Source organism: Pituophis catenifer, unplaced genomic scaffold (assembly GCF_029215685.1).
Source record: "Pituophis catenifer annectens isolate HBS135680 unplaced genomic scaffold, rPitCat1.0.hap2 SCAF_7, whole genome shotgun sequence".
Classification (NCBI taxonomy): Eukaryota; Metazoa; Chordata; class Lepidosauria; order Squamata; family Colubridae; genus Pituophis; species Pituophis catenifer.
The window spans coordinates 48,107,522-48,121,513 of NW_027256887.1; the positions used below are offsets into that span (position 1 = coordinate 48,107,522).

The following is a 13,992-nucleotide window of genomic DNA, read 5'->3' on the forward strand; positions in this document are numbered from 1 at the left end:
TTTTAAAATTCATTTTTATGATATTAGATAGACTCAAACATAACTTCTGAATACAGCATTCCCAAATATTTTTCAAAGTAAAAACATTTTGCTTTATTCTGTATTAGTGGGACTCTTCTCCTTTATAATTAACTGTAACTGGTTCTATAATTAGTTCTTTCTTGTTTCCTCTAGTGTCTAACTTTCTAAGTTCCTTCTTATCATGCTTTTCCCCCAATCAACAACATTTTCTCACAGGAATGTTTCTTATTCTTAGTTTCAAAATATACATATATTTTATAGAACGTTAAATAATCCACAGCAAGGAACCTTGTAATTAATTTCAAAATCCTATTTCAAATCCATGTGGTCTCTTAATCTATTTACAACTTTACAAAATCAATGTTTTAATCATACTTTTCCTATTTTCCAATTTTCTATTTTCCAAAGTTACAAGTGCCAGGTATAAGTAACTTTGGTCACTAAAGCAATGGTTGTAAATCAAGGACTAGCTGTATACCTTATGAATCATTTGGAGTTTATAATACCACCTACTTAATTCAAAATAAGACTAATAATTGTAATAGGTAATTACTTTAAATTTAAAGAATTTAAATTACTTTAAACATTTTAATTTACATTGTTTCTAAATTTTAACTAGTGAATTATAATTAAGAAATGTGTTAGTTTTGTTGTTGCATAGTGAATGCTATTAATATTTTCACACATTAATGTAAAATATGCAATAAAAGTTTGATACAAAAAATAAATATTTTGTGATATGTATCAGCTACTACAGGATGATACAGAAACAAGACTAACAATTGTCATGATAACTTGCTGATAAATGCATTTTATCGTACATTAATTAAGCAAAATACTTAAATACTCCTCAAGAAGCCGTCCCTGGATCCGGCAATATTGGCCAACTACCGTCCTGTCTCCAACCTTCGCTTCATGGCGAAGGTTGTGGAGAGTGTGGTCGCGCGACAGTTCCCACAATTCCTGGAGGAAACATCTTATCTAGATCCGTTCCAGTCAGGTTTCAGGTCTGGGCACAGCACGGAAACGGCATTGGTCGCATTGGTTGATGATCTCTGGAGGGCTCGGGACAGGGGTTGCTCCTCTGTTCTGGTCCTGTTAGATCTCTCAGCGGCTTTTGATACCATCGACCATGGTATCATGCTGCACCGGCTGGAAGAGTTGGAGGTGGGAGGCACCGTGTTGTGGTGGTTCTCCTCCTTTTTCTCTGACCGGTTGCAGTTTGTGTTGGCAGGGGGGCAGAGGTCGACCTCGAGGCCTCTCATCTGTGGAGTGCTGTAGGGATCGGTCCTCTCGCCCCTTCTGTTCAACATTTATGTAAAGCCGCTGGGCGAGATCATCCGTGGCTTCGGGGTGAGATACCACCAGTACGCTGATGACACCCAGCTGTACATCTCCACCCCAGGCCACCCCAATGATGCCCTTGAAGTGATGTCCCAGTGCCTGGAGGCTGTGCGGATCTGGATGGGGAGGAACAGGCTCAAGCTCAACCCTTCCAAGACTGAGTGGCTGTGGCTCCCGGCATCCCGATATAGTCAGTTGACTCCATCACTGACTATTGGGGGTGAGTCTTTGGCCCCCACAGAAAGGGCTCGCAATCTGGGAGTCCTCCTGGATATGCAGCTGTCCTTGGAGGAACATCTGACAGCTGTAACCAGGGGGACCTTTTGTCAGGTTCGCCTGATTCGCCAGTTGCGGCCCTTTCTTGATCGGGATTCCCTGTGCACAGTCACTCATGCCCTCGTCACCTCTCGCCTTGACTACTGCAATGCTCTCTACATGGGGCTCCCCTTGAAGAGCACCTGGAGGCTCCAACTGGTCCAGAACGCAGCAGCGCGGGTAGTGATGGGAGCAGCATGGCGCTCCCATGTAACACCGCTCCTGCGCGAGCTGCACTGGCTCCCAGTGGTCTTCCGGGTGTGCTTCAAGGTGCTGGTTATCACCTTTAAAGCGCTCCATGGCATTGGGCCTAGCTATCTTCGAGACCGCCTGCTGCTACCGACGACCTCCCATCGTCCCGTGCGCTCCCACAGAGAGGGCCTCCTCAGGGTGCCATCAGCCAATCAATGTAGGCTGGTGACTCCCAGGGCGAGGGCCTTCTCTGTGGGGGCACCTACCCTCTGGAATCAGTTGTCCCCAGAGATAAGGAGAATCCAAGACCTTAGTGCCTTCCACCATGCCCTTAAAATCCACTTTTTCCAGCAAGCCGGGCTGGCTTAAGAAGAAATTTTAAATGTTTTAATTGGTTTGTATTTTTAATTTTGGGCCAAATTTATATATATTTTAATTGTTTTTTAATATTTGTATTTTATGTTTTTTAATTCTGGCTGTACACCGCCCTGAGTCCTCAGGGAGAAGGGCGGTATATAAATTTAAAATAAATAAAATAAATAAATAAAAAAAATACTTTTTCATATGTAGAAATTATTGCTTCATTTTTTAAAACAACACCAAAAACATTTGTTTAAAGTTGGTATTTGTAATCTTGAGCTAGGACTGCATAATATTCCAAGCATGGATTAAAATTAAAAAAAGGATTTTTTTTTAAAAAAATAGTATTATCTAATATAAAGTTCATTAGGCAGTATTGAGCATTACATAGGAGTAATCAGATATTATTTAATTATTTTGCTCCATTTAGATTTTTCTTACTCTCATGTTACTATCCAGTATTATGCTGGATGTAATATTTATTTAATAAGGTTAATAATAACTAACGAGCAATCTTTTTCATCCTATTGTTCCATTTCATATGTTAGTATCCAGTCCTTCATTTTATCTTTGGTTTGTTCAAATAACAGTTGTCTGTACGTACATCAATAATTTTTCAAGATGATGTTCAAGTCATTTGACAAAGCTTATATGACTCTTTATTGTTTTATCTCTTCACTCCATTGCACTTTTTTCATGCATGAAGATGCATTGGAAAACTGGCACTTTGTTTTTCCAAGTTTAGTTTTTATACCAAAAAAAATAATAATAATCGTAGTATGTGAAATGAGTAATGAATTTTATATCTTGCATCCTTGCCTGACTATAAAAATGTGGATGGGCAATGAAAAGATATAACTAATGTAGAGTCAGTAACAGAATGCCAGATGCCATTTCAAGATACAGCTATTACCTCTGATATCCTCTAATGGATTTTATAGCAAATAAGTCTTTTGACAGTATTTTTAAAAGCTATGGTGTTCAGCTAATTTGATGAATCAAGGAAGATGTTTAACTCTTTTACACAAAGTCCTCTAAGTAAACAAGCTAAATATCTCTTGCAAACTTAGATAATACAGTGAGAAAATGTCAATAAGAGGGAAAAATAAGGACAGAGGATTACCATACTCACATGATATGAGAACAATGTCAAAATTATGCCTTCATGCTTTCTTTCACTCTACAATTTCTACTTATGCACCAGATAGCAGAGGTTCAGAATGCCTCCCCTGCTCCTATTGATTTTGTTAAATTGCCAGATATGACTATAATAAGTATTTCTTCATTCATGATTTGATGTTATATGAGAATATAGATCTGATATATACTGCTAAGATCTGAGTGAGTGAAGGAGGAGGTACTCCTTGTGGAGATATATCAGTAAGAAGATGACCTTGACAGAGATGTGCATGAACTGTTGCCTAGAAAAAAGGTGCTGACATGTTTTTAAAGTCCACAGTTGATCTCAGTATCCAAATTTGCTTAAAAGTCAGCCTTCAAAGCAACTCTTCAAGTGTAACAGGCATAACAATAAAGGATAATGAGCATAACTATATCTTGGACAAAAATAATTTGTGTAGTGCCAGTTTAAAACGCATGTCACCTTAGGTTTCCTGGAAATAAAATAGATAGACAGGCAGAAGAATATAAATTCTTTATAATTAATTCCAGAATTTATCTAGATCCTTATAACATTTGTAACTTTCTGAAATCTAAGTTTTAATCATCCTTTTGCTGATTATTCCAAAAACCATTTTTTAAAAAAATGTGTGGTTAAAACTTACTTTCACTAGGTTTTGAAGGAAAGTCACATAGAAATATAAAATATCAATCTAGAGATTTTTGACAGGAAAAGCATTTCTGAAAATGGTTAGAAAATGAATTATGCAAACCTAGTATCCTTTCAAAGGTGCCAACTATGGTTTGAGCAAGATAGCTATTCCCTCATCTTTAAACCTACTGGAGATCACTATCTTCTTGTCTCCTCACAAGGAGCAGCTGTCTGGAGCACTTGCAAGCCATTTTAAGCCCTCTCCTTGTCCTGAGAGGAAATATCAAGGAATCTCACCAGTTTTTCATTCTGCCATGGTCAGTAGCTCTGCTTTTTGGAGATGTCTTAGGTTTACTCCAGGAGTCCCTTCAAATCTGTGTTTTTCAAATTTGGCAATTTAAGATATGTGGATTTTAATACCCAGATTTCCCCAACCAAGTTTGAAAAAAAAAAAACACTGTTATAGATGCTAAAGGCCAGATAAAGTTAGCAATTATCTTGCAAATATTCTAATAAGTCAGCAAAGTAGATTTAGCAGCTTGCTCTCTGTATATACCACAGAGCTTTTACACTGACCTAATTTAATATTCTTTCTTAGCAATATTGGAAAATAGATTCAGGAACATCTGCTGCAGTGATGAAAGCAGCCCTTGAGGCACAAGGGCCATTGAACTGTAGGTATATGTCTTGCTCTATATTGGATTACTGCAATACACTTTATGAGACTTTAAAATGGTCTGGAAATTTCAGCTGGCACAAATGCATCAACAAGAATTTGGCAAGGTAATACATGACAGGAATATAAAATTGCATCTCCCATCCTGCCCTCCAGGAGTGAAGTAAGAAATAGAGCTAATAGAAATAGGTTTGGGGTTTTATGTTCTACCATACAGTCAGGTCCAGAAATATTGGGACATCGACACAATTCTAACATCTTTGGCTCTATACACCACCACAATGGAGTTGGAATGAAACAAACACAATGTGCTTTAACTGCAGACTGTCAGCTTTAATTTGAGGGTATGTACATCCAACTCAGGTGAACGGTGTAGGACTTACAGCAGTTTGCATATGTGCCTCCCACTTGTTAAGGGACCAAAAGTAATGGGACAGAATAATAATCATAAATCAAACTTTCCCTTCTTAATACTTGGTTGCAAATCCTTTGCAGTCAATCACAGCCTGAAGTCTGGAACGCATAGACATCACCAGACGCTGGGTTTCATCCCTGGTGATGCTCTGCCAGGCCTCTACTGCAACTGTCTTCAGTTCCTGCTTGTTCTTGGGGCATTTTCCCTTCAGTTTTGTCTTCAGCAAGTGAAATGCATGCTCAATGGGATTCAGGTCAGGTGATTGACTTGGCCATTGCATAACATTCCACTTCTGTCCCTTCAAAAACTCTTTGGTTGCTTTTGCAGTATGCTTTGGGTCATTGTCCATCTGCACTGTGAAGTGCCGTCCAATGAGTTCTGCAGCATTTGGCTGAATGTGAGCAGATAATATTGCCCAAAACACTTCAGAATTCATCCTGCTGCTTTTGTCAGCAGTCACATCATCAATAAATACAAGAGAACCAGTTCCATTGGCAGCCATACATGCCCACGCCATGACACTACCACCACCATACTTCACTGATGAGGTGGTATGCTTAGGATCATGAGCAATTCTTTTTTTTTTTTATTTTAAATTTGATTTATATGCCGCCCTTCTCCGGAGACTCAGGGCGGCTTACAATGCATTAAGCAATAGCCTTCATTCTTTTGTATATTTTATACAAAGTCAGCTTATTGCCCCCACAAACTGGGTCCTCATTTCACCTACCTTAGAAAGGATGGAAGGCTGAGTCAACCTTGAGCCTTGGAGAGATTCGAACCAGCAGAAATTGCAGGCAGCTGTGTTAATAACAGGGTGCACTAAACCCCTGTACTATCAAGGCTCTTTCCTTCTCCATACTTTTCTGTTCCCATCACTCTGGTACAAGTTGATCTTGGTCTCATCTGTCCATAGGATCTTGTTCCAGAACTGTGAAGGCTTTGTTAGATGTTGTTTGGCAAACTCTAATCTGACCTTCCTGTTTTTGAAGCTCACCAATGATTTACATCTTGTGGTGAACCCTCTGTATTCACTCTGGTGAAGTCTTCTCTTGATTGTTGACTTTGACACACATACATCTACCTCCTGGAGAGTGTTCTTGATCTGGCCAACTGTTGTGAAGGGTGTTTTCTTCACCAGGGAAAGAATTCTTCGGTCATCCACCACACTTGTTTTCCATGGTCTCCCAGGTCTTTTGGTGTTGCTGAGCTCACCGGTGCATTCCTTCTTTTTGAGAATGTTTCAAACAGTTGTTTTGGCCATGCCTAATGTTCTTGCTATCTTTCTGATGGGTTTGTTTTGTTTCTTCAGCCTAATGATGGCTTGCTTCACTGATAGTGACAGCTCCTTGGATCTCATCTTGAGAGTTGACAGCAACAGATTCCAAATGCAAATAGCACACTTGAAATGAACTCTGGGCCTTTTATCTGCACATTGTAATTGGGGTAATGAGGGAATATCACACACCTGGCCATGGAACAGCTGAGAAGCCAATTGTCCCATTACTTTTGGTCCCTTAACAAGTGGGAGGCACATATGCAAACTGCTGTAAGTCCTACACCGTTCACCTGAGTTGGATGTACATACCCTCAAATTAAAGCTGACAGTCTGCAGTTAACGCACATTGTGTTTGTTTCATTCCAACTCCATTGTGGTGGTGTATAGAGCCAAAGATGTTAGAATTGTGTCGATGTCCCAATATTTCTGGACCTGACTGTATGTTAATAAATAATATTGACTTAATAGTAAGCAATAAACTGACCATATTATGTGTATGATAGTCAGGCTAATTTATAAAAGGTTTCTTTAAACTAAGTAGTGAACTAAATAGCACCTATGGTTTAATAAGTGTAAATACCAGGATCTCAGTATTTTGGTAATTTCTTTCTTCAAGCATTATCTTCCTATCCAGGAAGATTTAAGAAGGCAGTTTTGAAGGACTACCATCTTTGGGTGCCACAAAGTGGGCATTTGTCCACTGCTGCCTTGTTTCTCATTGGGACTAAAGCCTGTTGAGATTTAGGCAGGCAATTAAGACCTGCAACAAATATATTAAATATGATCACATTACAACATATAGTGATAGGCTGTTAAATTATCTGAATATCTACCCTGTCTTCAGCAGGCTGGCAGAACAAATAATGTGGATTTCCCAACCATCACCCTCTATATGATGACTCTGTAAGCATTTGATTAAAAGATTGCTGGAGAATTTTTGTTTTGTTTTGGATTATTTAGAGTTATAAAATTTACCCCAATGAAATTCTGGATGCATTAAAATGATGTACATAGATAAAAAGTGTGGGCTATTTTAAATTACAGATTTCAAAATACTTTAGTCTCATAATAAAGCTTCAATTTTTGGAGGATACAGAATCACAGGTAAAAGAATTATGAGTCTTTCCTTAATAATTGAAAACAAAAATGCATTTTCACAATGTACAAAAGCTAATGAATGGAAAATTAGATCAGATAGTTAAGAGTTGTTGCATATTGGCCTAAATTTAAACGAAGTTAATTGTAAGCATTGGAATATAAACTTTGTAAGTATTCTCTTGGATACAAGCAGCATGTTTGTAACTAACAAAAAGCATTTGACAAATAATTCTAACAGAAGTATTGCCCTTTAGGTGATTATTGCATCATTTCTTGATGGAATTATTTTATATATATCTTGTACAACATATACCTTGATCTAAAACTTGACATGCAGTTTATTATTATGCTACTTACACACTTGCATAAGATGGAAGGAAATCAGTATCATTTCCTGATTTTTTAAAAAATTAACAAGCAAATTATTTTTAGTTCTGCTGCCTTTCCAAAAATGCTTTCCTTTTTCTAAAATTAAAAAGCAAGTGCCTTGAAGCTAAAAATGTCTCAAAATATTATATTTGTATCTCTAGAGACTTTAGGAATAGAATTCTAAACCAAATGTATTTCAGTTCAGGATATTCTTTGACTGCTATATGAAAAATGGCTTATTCATTTCATTTGCATATTAAAAGTTATTTCCATTTTCATTAAACTTTTTGAAACAGCTATGCTAAGAAGTAAAACCCTATGCAATGCCATTTGTTGATAAGTTGTTTATATTCTTAGTAGAGAATATTTTTGCTGTGAAAATGCTGATTAAATCTGTTCTGTGACCCACAAGTAATACAGAGTTTCTGCCACAGTGGTTGTCATGCTTGAAAATGACAGGTAATGCATCATACTTGAGGTAGAAAGAAAATAAAGTATGAGTCTAGTGGCACTTGTGGGCATTTCCCTATGAAGACAGAATATATATATAGAAAATGAATGGCTCTAGGGGAGTTCCAGAATATTCATTGTCTAGTTTTACTTGCACTGCCCATGGCTTCAATTTTATGTTGCCTATGCTATGTTGAATGTAGCTAAATAGGCTTAGTGCTGTTGTTTATGATTTATTAGCAGACATGCCAAGGACAGTCGTTCTAAAACAAGTGATGGATTGATTGCAGTGGGACCTGGGCAGGCTTTGTCAATTTGTTTGTTATTTTTCACATTAAAAAAAAACAAAAAACAACTATGCCATTTTTCTAAAACAAAAAAAAAATCTCATTTTGAACGAACCCAATTCAAAAGGAAGTTTGTGAATAAATTCAACACCCTTTTTGTGTTCCAATTTGCCTAAAATGCACCATTTAATTTGTTGTTTTATGAAGAAAGTTGCCAGAAAGTTTAAGAGTCCTAATGATCTGTAAAATGGCACATTCACCTCTCTCATATTCTTGTGAACAACACCACACTAAACAGGAACAACTTCCAGCATATTCTATTTCAAATGGATATGTTTCAGTGATTTTGTCATTTATGAAAGTTAACTCAGGATGGAAAGAAGAAGAATAAAATTAATGTCAATTGTACTTTCTATTGAGAAGTTCAATATTTAAAATGGAATCAATGGAATTAGCCTACAGTTCAAACTATCATGTATAAATGTATAAATACAGCTATATATATAGCTATATATAGCTAGTATGATATCTTAATAAAACTATTATTTAGTAATATTTTGGTTACTAGTATACTATGAGCACTAGTGTTCATAGACAGTAAAATTAGGGATATTGATTACTAACATCAGTACTATATTAGAAAATACAGAGCAGATTGTATTTCAATTTGATCCAATTTGGGTTTATCTTGATAATAAGTTTTGCCTATGAAGTTATTCTCCTGTTTATTTCATCTTCTTTTATGATGAAAGAAGAAGAAAAAATTCCTAATTCTAAATATAGAAAATAAAATCTTAATTATAGAACACTTTGTTTATATCTAAAGATATATTTATTTCAAATAAATTGAAAACATATCTTGGTAAAAATAGAAGTAAAGTATTTTGTCCAGGTGTTTTCTTTCAAATAAAAAGAAACATGCTTTACCATTATCTTCTTCCAAAATGTTATTTCAAGTTAATCTTAGTCTATACTGTAGCTCTGGGAGCTGTTGCTATTCTTCTATACAAGTGTAACTTGGTATTTTTAAATACCATCATTAGGTATACTAACACTACCTGCTATAAGATGGCTTTCATTTAGAAACATCTTCCAAGACTGTGGTGAGAGTCACTTTCTGCTGATAGTAAACCTGCCATCTGTTATTTATTCTGCTCAAGAGCTGTAAAAAGCAGTAGCATATGCAACCATTAAGATCAGCAATTATCTTCCACTCAGTGATGGGCCAGCCTTAAGGACTTTTGATGATGGCAGTAAATGCTGCTCTGTCAATCTTGTATAAAATAGGCTGGGGCAATGTGCATAAGGACACCACAGTTGCTGTTTTCTTCCTGAAAGTAAGAAAGGTTGCTTGCATCCTTCCAGGTCTTTTCTGGTGAGAGAAAAGCAGCTGCAGGAATGTTGGGCTACCAAAAAAAAAAAAAAAAAAAAAAGCAAATAAAGTCAACAATCTTTGTTTTTGCTCCTCTTAGATGCTCCTGTTTAGGCAGACACACCATAATCTTTTAGAAGACTTTTAATTTCATTATGCTCAATTATGTTCTTGTGGTCTGCCATGACCTCTTTTTAATTATGGATTGTTTCATCTGTAAGCTGCTCAGAGTCATCAAGGAGTCAAAGGGGCCTTGAAATTGGATGGAAGGGAAAGAAGGAACGAAAGATGGTGGCTCCATCTGTACAACTCAAGTCCTCCTGCCCCTTTTTTAGATGCACTGCAATGCTGCTAACTGTGCTCAGGAATTTGGGGGATGGGGAATAGTATGAATGCCAATATACATATCCTAAAGAATGCTAAAACTCATTGTTTCATTTTCAGGAAAAGCTGAAGAATGATTTTTAAATTTGGAAATGACACTCTTCTTTCAGACAATTATTTTATTTCACAGCAAAAATTTAGAGATTTTCATAACAATGCTTGTCATTTGACATGTGCACAGAATTAGAAACAAGATTCTAAACAGGAAAGTTTAAAAAATCACAAAGTTGATTTCCTTAAAACTGCAGCTGTTCAACAGTCCTAAAATAATTGGGTTTTGCCGTGTCAGAGTATTTCTAATGAGCATTTCTTAGTGGCATGCAGTTTCTTTTAATACGCTGTAGAGAGTTCACTCTTCATGGAACAGCTGGGTGGAAGAGCAATAGCCTTTTTTCCCTATACATCAAAATAGATAGATGGAAAGGCAGTCAAATACTTTATTGCAGTTATATACCAGCTCAGAAACAAAAGAAAAATATATGACAAGTAAAAACCACAATAAAAGCCAGTAATGATAAAACTGGTGCAATTGATGTGACATTTTTTTACAAATAGTAAAACAAACTTAGCCATGTTAAGAAAAATTGGTTCAGAGCCATACAGTTATATTGTACAATTAAATTGCATAGTATAGTGTTTGTTGAAATGTTGAATTATGACTATACAAATCACCTGAAAAGATCACCAGTTCGACTCCATTTATCAAGTAACAGCTGGGTACTATCCAGAAGCATGTCTAATGTGCACGATTAAAAAATAGTTTTAAAAAGCCCCCCAACCTATACTAAGCCTGAATTGTCTACATGCAAATGCTACTTCCTCTCAAAACTGTATAATAGACAATTAACTCTTCTAATCAATTGTCTGGAACCCAGTGCAGATGGTTTGTAATGAAGGTAGAGGGAACAACGTGAAGTCAATATCCAAAACACCGTTGCTATTTATTTGTAGGATAGCTAACAATAGTAGGAAACTAATACAGTTCAGTAAAAGTAGATAGAAATCCATTACAAATCCATGCAGTATTTTTCATATGCACATCACATGCAAAACAAACTATTTAAATCTGAGTAAGGTTCCTCAAATAGGCCCTCCATGAATGATAGGAGAGAATGATGCTGGGAGCAATTAAGAGTGGCTGTCAATTGTTTTGGCTAGGATTGCCTTTCCCCTTCTTTCACTCAAGACCATGCTGACAATTTTCCAAAGTGCATTTAAACATTATTTTGATACTTTTCTTCCCTGGGATGGTTCTGTTCCATGTATCACTCTTTTTAAAAAATGGTGGTGAAGAGCTAAAAATATGTTTATTCTTTCTAATGTTATTAATTGTCACCAGAATATCATTTATTTTTTCCATGTACTACCAACTTTAGTCAACTCCAGGTGGTTTACAGCATCACCTAATCTAGCTGATACAGTGACATTCATGAGATATAGAAAGCCTGGTCAAATCAATAGATTCAGTGTAATAGTCCAAACATAAGACTTCAGTGATTATCAATACTACCTTATCCAAGGCCTATGTCTAAACTGTGTAAAAGCACTCCTGACTTAACTACATCTGGGCATTCAGGAGCAAATCTGATTTTTAAAGAGAATTCAGTTATGTCCAATACAGATTGACAATCTGAAAATATATGTCTGCCAACATGTCTGTGGAGTTTCTCAATCATCCAGGTCATGGTTGTCCCAAAGGTGCTTTTCCAAAAGACATTAGACTTCTTCAAGAAAGTCCAGTTACCTTTTGGAAAAAAGACCTTTGGATGTCTGCCAACAACTTTTTTTTCCCTTGTGGATTAGATTAAGGTTCTGTGATTCATTCACTTCATCACCTTTTTAAAATTTATTAGCATTTTATTTATTTCTATATTTTTATCAATGCTTATCAGATTCTTGCTCTTTATTCTGAGCCAGTTCATCTTTTTAGATAGACTTCAAAAGTATCTCCTTGAGTATTGTAGCATCAATCAAGAATTCCAAAGGCAACAATGGCCATATAGGGTGGTGCTTTTTTTTTTTTTTTGTGGAGAAATTCTAGATTTTATTAAATCCTGAATCCCCCATCACAACAAACTACCATAGACAATGAACAACAATAACACTGGTTATGAAGAAGTCTACCTTGATTATGGATTGCTGAAAACTATTCCTCCCAGTTTTAGGCAAATGTCAAAAGATCATAGAAAGCAAGATGAAATATGGTCTTGAAACACACGTGGCAAGATACTGAATAGCACTGTGTTAATTTATATTAATTTATATCATGAAAACTGCATGCAAAATGCAAAAAGGAGAACTATAGTGGAATGAAAATAATTTATTACTATTGATATTATTTTCACTTCCAATGTTCTTTCTGAGAAGACTCGAAGTAGTGCAGTTTTATATTCTTTGAATCTTATTTGATTTGTGTTTATTTCCTTGAAGAATAATCAACCTAACCTTAACCCATACCATTTTCTGGGAAACCCTTGAAATAATCTAAACTAATACTGGAATAAAATTTAAACCAGAATCCAAGGTTGATTTAATGCAGCTTTTATGGTACCTCACAGAATATGAGTCCAACAAACTACAAATCAGCCTACTGTGGACCTTTATACTTTTGATAAAGATAGAAATTGCATAGTTCAGTAAATTATTTACAATCAAAGCATTTTGAGCAATATGTGGATTGCTAAAGTTTATATTTAGCATATTTAGCAATATTTTTAATGTGTAAACAACCCATGAAATCAATGACATCAGCGAATTTCAGTTCCTGGGAAGAATAGATGAGATATCAATTCCTTTTATTCCTCTGTTGTTTTTATCTCCAACAGTTGGGATGATAGCAGTTCCGTTAGCAGTGGCCTCAGTGATACTTTGGATAATATCAGCACAGATGACCTCAATACTACATCATCGGTCAGTTCTTATTCTAACAGTACTGCTTCTTCAAGAAAGAATATACCTACCCATGTAGGTCTCACATTCTTAATTTTCTGTCTAGGGTAGGATATTTATTCCAGACAGCCACTTGGATGTTTTATCACTTTTTCTTAACATACTTGTTCAGCACATAAATTCTTTACTAGAGTGGTTTGGGGGTGGAGTGGTGAGGCATTTGTTTATTTCTTCGGTTTTCTTTGTGTTTTCTTTGTTGTAATTATAGTATTCCTAAATCTCTTCTGACATGTTATAGTTATAATTAGAGCTTTTGGTATAGCCATGTCATAAAACCATGATGAAACAATTAATTGAATCAAAGCAACAAAGGGACACCTTCTGGGCCTGATCTTTCTATGCAGAAAAAAACAGATAACCTATTTCCTGATCAAGGACCTGTGGAGAGTCATAAACACTGCTGGAGTTTAATGACATGATTACATTTTCTATTGATCACAGCATGGTGTTGCCAACAACCCAAGGCAAAGTTCTGTGCTGCATATGGAGGCAAGAGTGAGGGTTAAAGATATAGTCAAGTCTTTTCTTAGCATATCACACTCTTGGTTATAAAGAGAGTGTGAAATAACAACTAATCTCCAAGTAAACACATTTAGTCCCAATCACATGGCCTGTCAGTTTAGAATCATATTCTTGTCAAGCCACTTATTGCAGTATTGACAGTTTTGTAGGCAAATTGAAAATCTTTCACAATTTGAATCTGAAACTTG

General features: G+C 36.1%; 1 protein-coding gene across 2 annotated transcripts in view; it reads left to right on the top strand.

The window, feature by feature from the left end:
• Positions 1 to 13,992, top strand: part of NAV3 (neuron navigator 3) — a 227,241-nt gene that overhangs the window by 144,480 nt on the left and 68,769 nt on the right. For both annotated transcript variants that reach the window (XM_070947671.1, XM_070947672.1), the window contains exon 13: positions 13,159 to 13,297. In XM_070947671.1, the coding sequence (XP_070803772.1) occupies positions 13,159 to 13,297 (139 nt within the window). The remainder of the gene's footprint in view (positions 1 to 13,158; positions 13,298 to 13,992) is intronic.